The following is a 10,426-nucleotide window of genomic DNA, read 5'->3' as shown; positions in this document are numbered from 1 at the left end:
TAATGATAATTTTGTGAATAAATCAATAAATTAGTGTAATAAAAAAATAGGAAAGTTGATACTGTTATTTCAATTGGAAATACAATAAATCACAAATTATGTTCTTTTGTTTTGTTTTTGTGGATCGTTTAATTTCCGGACTTGTATTCAAGTCCGGGCTTCCAGAATTTGGTAGGCCCTAATGGATAAAAATTGCCCTATCCAATATTTAATAGAGGCCCAAATTTTAAGATACTATAGTCCAAAACCACTCGTATGACAGCAGTAGGCCTAAACCCTCCAATGGAAGCTGTCGAAATCTTGATAGCTTCATCGCCGGCGGACGCCGACATAAGCTGTTGGAACCTCTGCAGCGGCGAGGAGCTCCGACGGTTCAATTCGTGCTCTTCTACTCCCCACGGCCTCGCCAATGTAGCCGGCCGCTTTCTTGCCTCGTCCCAACTACGAAGTTCCAAGCACTCTTCTTCTGGCTCCATCCTTTATTGGTCCTGGAACAAGGTAATTTAGTTTAATTTCCCCACAAGTAAAAAAACCAGTCAGCAATGACTTGGAAACTGTCGAAAACTTGGAGATATTTGCTAAAAGAACTTGGCGATGTGGAGCTATTGCCAGCGAGGGATCAAGAATTTTTATTTTGGTTATTGCTTGCACTGGATACTGATTGAAATTTGTCACCTCTGATTTTGTTTAATTTATATTTTTTTTGGAAGTAATGAACTTAGAACTGTGTGTCTTGGTGTGCTAAATAAAGGTACTTGATTCAGTTTTCATGAACTCCCTATTGACATTGTTGTTGGAAGATGAATTTTTGTAATATTGTTAATTGTTAATTCCTTTGAGTTTTGCAGCCACAGGTAGAAGCTCGTAGCTTCCCTGCAGAACCCATTGGGCCACTAGTTTCAAATAGCGAGGGAACTTATATTGCTGGAGGAGGTATTTCAGGCGATATCTATGTTTGGGAGGTGAATAGAAGCTAGTCTTCTGTGTGATGCCTTTTTAAATTGCTTAAATGATTTCTGTTGCATAGCTGCTTGATAGTTTATCTTGTTTCTTGCTTTATGTTAAGCTCTATCATTGACGAAGTGATGAATTAAGTGGCCACAAACACACTGAGTAGTTATTTTCAATTGTGAAAATCTGTATGCCTTCATTAAGCTAATTTTACCTAGTTAGAGATTGAGTATCCATATTTGAATAAACCAGCCTGATTAGCTTCACTTCATACACTTGAATCAGTAAATTTTTTATTTTTGTTCTTTTGGATTCATGAGATGCTGCCACATCTACTAAGTGGGGTGAACTCCTAAGTAAGCATGCGGCTGGGCTCTGAATAAGACTTAAAATGCATGATTAGGATAAGGAAGAGGTTTAATCTTTTTAAAAACAATAGAGAGCAAAATCAGTGTCCAATATGACAAAGAGAATTATCAAGCTGTCAGAATATAGAAACTGCTACATCAGAAAAATAAACAAGGTATATAAAGCTAAAAAGAAGGGCGAAAGAACAGGTGTCGATTTGCATTGCAAAAGTTAATTTTTTTATGGACTAGAAATTTTGAGGCAGTGGAAGGTGCCATGAGGGGGTGGTGGGCAAATTGTTTGATTCTCCATTGTCCGATCGTGAAGGGAGTTGCAACATGGCGGATTTCCAATTGTCCATATAGCATATATTCAAACTTAACTGCATTACAGTGGTTGGGTCATGAAGGGAAATCCAATATCTACTATTACAGAATGCATAGGATGTGGGAACGAAAAATCTACTTGTACCTTGAAATAGAGTTCAATTTTTACTTAAATGTTAAATCTATTCTATTCTTAAATATGTTTGCATCAATTGGGCCTTATGAACAGGGACATGGAAATGCATGGGTATGTGTTTTTTTAATTTTATGATTCTATTTGTAGGTCGCGACCGGGAAATTGCTGAAAAAGTGGCATGCACATTACAGGGCTGTCACTTGCCTGGTATTCAATGATGACCAATCCCTTTTGATTTCAGGGGCAGAGGATGGATCTGTTCGGGTGTGGTCACTGTTCTTGTATGTTCTAGATCCTTATGTGTAATTTTGTTCTAATGCTGCAGAAAATAAATATTTGATGGACGATCTTGATTTTAGGATATTTGATGATGTGAGGAGGGAAGAGGCCAGATCTCTATATGAGTACAACTTTCACGAGCATTCTTTGAAAGTGACTGCCATTAAGATTGGACATGGGGGATGTAATGCCATCGTTGTGTCGGCTTCTGAGGACCGTACATGCAAGGTTCTTTTCTTCACTCTCTGTTTACCAATTTTGATGCAAAGTACTTGTGCCTTGAAAAAGACAAATGTGTATTCGCACAATATTGTTTAAGCTCATTTTCACTTGTATGATGCCACATATCTTACCTTGTACATTGACTTTTTGCCATTTTGATAAAGATAACGTCATCTACACGGACTGTTGCATTTTTCTTATGATGGAATCTTTTGGAAGCATTACATTCTTATCACATTTTTGTCCTTTCCTTCAGCTAAATTTCGGCATATAAATATGTAATGATTTTTATTGGATTCCAATTAATCTTAAACTATCGTAGGTATGGAGCTTATATGAAGGGAAACTATTAAGAGACATAGTCTTCCCTTCTGTAATTGATGCTATTGTCTTGGAACCTGGAGAAAATGTATTTTATGCTGGTGATAGGGATGGCAAAATACATTTTGTCGAATTAAATTCTCGTGATGCCTCCAACAGCAAGCTTGTTTCATGGACTGCGCATAGGTTGGTTATATTTTTATTTACCCTTGTTTCAGTTACTTGATTATTTATTCCTTTTCCTCCTTATTTGATGAAAGATTTCTGATTTACACTGCAATTCATTTCATTACCAAAATGTTTTGAGGCTACGGGCATCTTATTCTACAAGATATGGAGGGTTTATGGTAGCTGATGACCTTCGTTGTTTGCATGTCATAGTTAGAAATGATGTGGCAAGAACATCTGCTAAAGCATGTGTTTATATTTCTATTAACTACTATGCATATTTGACTTTTGTGGGTTCTTCTGTTTCATTCTAAACATGTGATTTGTACGACAGTAAAGCTGTAACTTGCTTGGCTTCTGGTGCTGATGGACTTCTATTAGTTTCTGGATCAGAGGATGCCACGATTCGAGTTTGGGATACTAAAACTCGAAATATTGTTCGTGTTTTCAGATACACAAAAGGTACTTTATGATGCTTGCTCTTTCAATTGACTGTGCAATTGCCTCACTTTTTAGTTTCACGATTCAATTATTTTTAAATTTGACAAATTTCACTTTCCCACTTGGTGTATCCAAAATTGATGTATTTAAGTTGGGATCATGAGTCGTTTCTAATAGTTTCTTTTAACGTTTGGAATCCTGTGAAAACTATATAAAAACCATTGTTATGCTTCTATAGTTATGGAGGATGGATGCTTGGATAAATACATTCATGATGTCTGCATTGGTTATTGATCCACAGTCATCAATGCGAGCTGGTTGCAAGCATTTTCTAAACAGATGACTGTTTTTAACAGGGTGTTGTACAGTTTTAGTAATCATATTACAGTTTGTCATTTTCATCAAAATTATAATATTTCCTATGTTGTCGTTTTAAATGTTCATCCTTTTAACCAGTTGAAAGTTCTTTCATTTTGTTAGCTTATGTAGCCGTTAAACTTGTTTCTCTGTCCTTGGCCTTGTGCAGGTCCAGTTAACAATGTTCTCGTCACCAGACAGTCGCAATCTCTATTTTCTCAGACATCTAAAAAGTCAGGAGAGTCAACACCAAAAGGGCACAGCTTCCTTTTTCCACCTCCACTACAAAAATATGCTAGTGCGCCAGAGGACAATGCGAATGTTGACGTTTATCTCAGTCCTCTCGACAATTCTGACCAATTCGTAGACTCTCCGTACATTAGTGTTCAAACGATGGAGAATCAAATTAAAGAACTAGAGGTTTGGATTTCTCTTGATGGAAGTTTCCTCTTTATTGCTTGCTTTAACATCTGATTTATTTTTTTAAAATTGGATCGTACATGTAGGTCAAAGAATTGAATTGATGTTTGCGGTTTGATTTTTACATATCTTCGATATAGTTTTTCTTCTGCTGCTTTGAGTTGAAAATCTTTCTGCATACATTTTCAATATTCTGAGTTGAAAATCTTTCCGCATACATTTTCAATATTCGTTGTCGCTCGCTTTTCAGCCTTTCTAATTCTGCTTTCTAATTACATTTCCTCATATTTTCATCTAGCTGCGTGATATATATAGCAAGCATATGCTATCGAAATGAACTGTGGAGGTAAAGATCATTCTTGACATTTCTCACTTTTGTTTCCCCGTTACAGCGTCAAGGTTCTTCAGTGGCTTCTGAAGTCGAATTAGAAAGGCTGAAATGCGAGCGACAACGATCTGCTGAAATGATTCGGAAGTGGGAGAGAATGTACAAGGAGCTACATCAAGTTTGTGTCGAAATGATTGTCGATGGTGGTCTCACTGAAGGTGCCAGAATTTCCTCCGATATGAACTGATTTTTTCTGTCAACTTTGTTAATATTTAGGTACGTATCGATCATAGTTTTGTGTTTACCAACTCAAATGTTCCAAGTTCACCATTATCTTGAATCGCTTTATCTCATTTTTGGAGGGCATGGTGGCACATTTTAGAGTTCTTTACACAATTAATGGTTTTATTCCGGGGGTGTATTTTTGGTTGATATAAAAATATTGCTTTCTAAGCTGCCTCTGATAATACTTAGCTGTCTGAGATTCAGATTTCTACAAGAACTTGTAGACAATTTCTTAGTTGCGTGCTTGATTAGTATTCATCATCTGAGAGAACATGCTAGAAGGTGTGGCATCAAAGCATATTAGAAGTTTCCATCTTTTGGGTACACCTGAGAATTACTCTTTTCATTTTCCACCAAAAGTGTACTCCATGAAAATGAGTGATCCATGAATCGAAACCAGCAACAAACATCATACTTTTTGAAAAAAGATCACTTATTGTCCTGGTTGATAGATATTACAGCAACTTGCGAACTAAAACAATAAAATACTTTAAGAACGGATCCAAGAAAGAAAGACAAATGGAAAAAGGGACCACTTGTGATTGAAATATGGTAATAAATTTCGGCCTGCGATTTCCAACGAGAGAAGAAGACTGTAGAGCTGAGAGAATATTTTTTTTAATTTTTTCTTTTGCATAATCCTAACGTGGTAGTAAAATCGAAACGATATCATTCAATAAAAACATATAATAAGAAGATAACAGTATTAAAAAATGGCAAAGTGGGGGAGAGAAGATAAGGTGATAATGCAAAGTAACCTCTGATTCTTTTATCCATTGAACCTCTTCTTGCAGGGATCATGACCCCTTTATTCACGTCTTGCTCAATAAAATACTCTTGTAGAATTTTTTTTTAAAAAAAAAATTCAATGAAACGACGGTTGTACCTTATGCTTTAGCGTTTGGACAGTGATTTGGGGGTGGTGAATTTTATATTGTGTTAAGAGTATGAAAAGAAAAGGAGGCAAGCATCTGCCTTAAGAAACACATGTTTGTTGCATTCATTTATTCATTTATTTCCCCCTATCCTTTGCTCCCACCGGCTCTGCAAATTTACAACTGTCTCTTGATGAGTCAAAAGAAACAAATATATTTTATCGGAAGTTTTGATGAATTGAATCGAATCCTTTTTGCTTTTTTTTTTTTTTTTTAAAAAAAAAAATCCTAAAAATTTTGAATGTGTACTCAAAATTTTCAAGAGAAAAAAGTAAAAAACAAAAAAACAAAAAACAAAAAAAGTCAAATGAAGGTTACTTTTACTATAAAGATTAAACTACATTTTTAAAAATTATCACGCACATAAATTTTTAAAACTATTGTGAAGTGTGTCTAACATGGGAAGCCTTTTGAAATTTTGCTGAATCCATGAAAGTCAAACTTTCCATCAATTTACCCTCATAAATTGTGTGAATTCAACCAACTTGGACAAGAATGGAGTATATTATATATATATATATATATATTATGTTGCAGGCTTACTCGATTTCATATTTTATTTTTATATTTGAAGAGATAAGATTCTATGGCACGAGCAGCAAAATATATATTGCTAGCTCCTACAAATGCACCTATTAACAATAATAGTAGGAAAATTTGTTTTTGTTTGTAAATGGAAGTGACAGTGTCCGTGACACGGGAAAAGAATGATCATATATATGTTTTAAGATTATGAATTTGAGTTCGACTCCATCCCAAAAACTAACTAGTTTACTGAAAAAAATTGTCCAAATTCAAATATACAACTCCAAAAATGTAGTTCAAACGACTTTGTAATTCATGTTTTTGGGTGTAATGTATTAATTCAAAGGTGATGTGAATAATAACGCCTAGACAATATAGTTTGGTGGTGAGATATAAAAACATGCAATAAATCCTCAGTTGTCGTTTTACATGATAAAATTTTGTCCCTTACCCAAAGGGTCGTCGTCTTAAGTTATTACCACTATTCATTATGCATGCACCCGTTAGTTCATGTCCCTATCGATGTCAAATATGTGTTCTTATATTTTATGTTTTCTTGTATTTTATAAACGTAACATGATATACAGTTTCTGTACACACACACACACACACCAAATCATAATTAATTATTAATTATGTGTGTTTAGAGTGAGGTGAAGCGCACTTTTGATCCAATGATTATTATAAATTTATATATTTTAAAAAATAAAAATCGATTTACTACTACTTTCCAACAATATTGGTCTGAGTCTGCAAATGTATGTGCAAGTGAGATAAGGTGGGTGTTAAAGGCTTAAGTTGGAAGTCCGTTGGCTATAGTCTAAACAGCACATGAAACAGTTGGTGCAGTAATAAACCTGATCAATCCACCTCGAAGAGTGTGCCACCCCCTAAATTCTTTGAACATTGCATGTATTTTGTTGAGGTGGGCTATTTTTTTTTTAAATTTTATTTATATATATATAATGGACCTTTTGAAAAGTATATATAATTTAATTTAACATTATAAAATAGAAGATTGACGGACGTAACAAATCATTCATCATTTATTACATGTAATCATCAATAATTTAAAACACGAGTCATCAATATCATGAAAGAACACCTCATATTCGCTTAAATATATATTAATTAAATTACATGATAAGACATAATCTGGTTTTCCGTGTGATTTTGAATGTGACAATATCAACTTGATGTTGAGTATATTGGTCTCATGGAATATACATATACATATATATATATACACATACATACATATATATACATATATAACCATTTCCACACTTTAGCGAGAATTAAAAATAAAAAAACCATAAAAAAAATTAATGTGTACGTAGTTGTTCACAATTTTACACTTATACTATCATATCCTTCAATTTTTATCGAGTCCGCCCCTCTTTTTTTTTTAAAAATAAAATAATAATAATAATAATAATAATAATAATAATAATAATAACTATTCAATTATCAATCAAAAAATATACATATTTCTAAATTCTAAATAGATTAGAAATTAAAATCAAAATTAATGAAGTGGTAGAATCAATCACCAGCAATGGGATCTAAATGTGGGGTGGTTCATTCATTTATACAGGCTTCTGACGCATGTCATGTGGTGGGGTTTAAACAAACCTAAAATTTTAAGCCAAAGTTGGGACTTATCAAAGACCGTGTTTATATATATAGAGTTTCGATCATATGGTCAACCATGACAATTACTTGAATAATAGTTGACGTGACAATCACTAATTGGATGTACAAAATATCACGTCAACTGTTGCTCACGTAATTGCCCATAGTGGTTGCCCATGTGATCAAAACTATATATATACCTTTGCTTTTCGATATCGACGCAATATTTTTTTAAAAAAAAAACAAGAGTAATAATATTAATAAACAACAGAATTATAATTTTCGTTCAATGCATCATAAATGAAATCTGGAGGTGATGTTCAGATTGAAAGAATAGCATAAAAACAACATACCCCCTAGCTTATACACCAAATATCGGCGTACATCCTATATTCATAATTTGATGCATGTATGTCTCCAGTCTCATATATATTGGGTCCTAAATAAAAGTGTAAACCAATAATTAATTATATATCTCATCTCACGTTCTGTAATAAGGCATACACTTAATTAATTATCTTTAAAAATAATATTTTGAAATGATATCGTATCGGAAGCACTTATGGCAACCATGGAACATACAGTTGGTAGATTAGATCTCTGCCATCGCTACAGTGGGCCAAATTCTTGTTGATGTATACTGTTACATCTTCATCACTACCCTTACCCCTCTTTCATTAATATAACTGCATGGTTTCAAAGATCACTGGTTTAGGTCTATAACGAAAGTAATATTTTTTTATAGATCATGTTTCGTATGTCTCACACGAATCGAGTTTTTGTGGGTTTTAAAATATCAAATATAATTAATGTAGTTTAAAGTTTTTTGTAATTGATAATAAATATTTTTTTATACAGATAATAAATATTTTTATTCCATGCAACCTTGCTTTTTCAAAGAAGAGTGAAAAGTGGGAGCGAGTAATCGGGCGAGAAGAATTGGAGAAATGACCAAAACCAAGTTCAACTTCAGTCATATGAAGTAGCCTAGCCCCTTTTATTATCCTTTGGATCTATCGGTTGGGTTGCCCCACCCGATATCCAATCCCAACAATTCAACCCGATTTGAATATTTGAATCTCAATATATAAATATTTGGAAAAGATACTTCGGATCAATCGTTTTACTCAAATAAAATAAATTAAAATTCTCAAATTTCATAAAACATTTCTCGTGATATTATATTTTTCTCACTGTCCCCATAAAATTCTACTACATGTACAAATATATAGAGTCATGCACCCCAATTTCGGACACTTGTCAAATAACGTAGCCAAAACATAGAAGATTAATCGATTAGAAAATGAACAAGTTTCTCAAAAAGTATATAAAGAAAAAGTACACCAACTTTATTATGTATTTTACAATATTATAAAATAAAATAAAATTATCCCAAGTACCACCACTTGTTATATATACCTTTCCCACTGGCTCAATTAGCCTGTTCCCGATAATCACTATTTTATTCCCTCTTCTTCCCCCCCCTCAGCTTCAACATCTCTTCTCGAAAAACCTAATTATTCTGCATTGTTCTGATAATTAAATCTCTCAGTCTTATAAATTTTCACGCTTACTTTTCTCCTCTTCGTGGGCTCTCTTTTTTTTTTTTTTTTTTTTGTACATACAAAGGAAGTACTGAAGCCACGCAGCTAGCTAGCTATGGATGCTGAGTTCTTGAAATCTTCCGTTGAAGATCAGATGGAAATGATGCTGATGCAAATGGACAAACTCCCGGATTTCTCCGGGGCGGCGTATGAGATCCCAATGATGGAATTCAGCAATCATCACGATACTAGCAGTTTAGGAATCACGGGCAATAATTTACACGATAATTCACCTGCTTACATGAATCTGCAGCACGGGAATTCTTCCTATTCCGGGGGATTTCATCAAGAATCGTCGTCTATGTTGCCGTTCCTGCAGCAGAATTCGAGCTGCGATGGGAGATGGAAAATGGAGGAATTTTCCGGCGAGGCCGAGGATTCGCAGAAGCATAAGTCGATGGCTGCGATGCGTGAGATGATCTTCAGAATCGCGGCGATGCAGCCTGTTCATATCGACCCGGAGTCCGTGAAGGCACCGAAGAGGAAGAATGTGAAGATATCGACGGACCCACAAAGCGTGGCGGCGCGCCACCGCCGGGAGAGGATAAGCGAGCGGATCAGGATTCTTCAGAGACTCGTGCCCGGTGGAACTAAGATGGACACTGCTTCTATGCTCGATGAGGCGATTCATTACGTTAAATTCTTGAAGAACCAAGTGCAGAATCTGGAAAGGGTGGCGGCGAATAGGCCAGCCGCCGCGGCTCCCGGAGTTGGATTCCCGGTGCCGATGTCTGGTGGGAATTACTTTCCGGTTCCTGCAAAGGGTTATCACCGGTCAATGCCTCCCAATGTGCAGCATCTGCAAGATTCTTGATTTAGTTTCTTGATTAATTTTCTCTCTGTTTTTTTTTTTTAATTATTAAATTTGCTCGTGTAAAAGTGCTTTAAATTCTTGGTTAATTGGGTGTGGTGTTGTAAAGAAAAAGATGGTTCTTTGGTTATCATTGCCAAATAATGCCATGCACGCGTATTTTCTTGGGAATGAATAATATTACCACCCCAGCCAACAAATATTAATTTATCCAATCTCGCTCGATTTTTAATTTATATATTATTTAGGGAATGTAAATCATGAGTTCATCTCACAAATTTGATAGTTTATATACTTTGATAAATATGTTCTTTATACTGCTAATTTGTAAAAT

At 34.7% G+C, this 10,426-nt stretch overlaps 2 protein-coding genes across 2 annotated transcripts; both read left to right on the top strand.

Moving 5' to 3' along the window:
- The first annotated feature begins 265 nt into the window (after nucleotides 1-265).
- LOC140865756 (protein ROOT INITIATION DEFECTIVE 3) lies at nucleotides 266-4,722 on the top strand. Its single transcript, XM_073270513.1, has 8 exons — nucleotides 266-498; nucleotides 849-962; nucleotides 1,909-2,042; nucleotides 2,121-2,268; nucleotides 2,585-2,769; nucleotides 3,086-3,213; nucleotides 3,719-3,969; nucleotides 4,362-4,722. Exons 1-8 carry the CDS (start codon nucleotides 283-285, stop codon nucleotides 4,542-4,544), a joined length of 1,359 nt encoding a protein of 452 aa, XP_073126614.1. The 5' UTR covers nucleotides 266-282; the 3' UTR covers nucleotides 4,545-4,722.
- A 4,423-nt stretch (nucleotides 4,723-9,145) lies between these two features.
- Nucleotides 9,146-10,145, top strand: LOC140867203 (transcription factor HEC2-like). Its single transcript, XM_073272277.1, has one exon. The coding sequence runs from the start codon at nucleotides 9,337-9,339 to the stop codon at nucleotides 10,093-10,095; it is 759 nt and encodes a 252-aa protein (XP_073128378.1). The 5' UTR covers nucleotides 9,146-9,336; the 3' UTR covers nucleotides 10,096-10,145.
- The last annotated feature ends 281 nt before the right edge of the window (nucleotides 10,146-10,426 follow it).

This window comes from Henckelia pumila, chromosome 4 (assembly GCF_033568475.1).
Source record: "Henckelia pumila isolate YLH828 chromosome 4, ASM3356847v2, whole genome shotgun sequence".
Taxonomy (NCBI): Eukaryota; Viridiplantae; Streptophyta; class Magnoliopsida; order Lamiales; family Gesneriaceae; genus Henckelia; species Henckelia pumila.
Note: the sequence above shows the minus strand (reverse complement) of the source record. Positions and strands in the feature narration are given on the sequence as shown.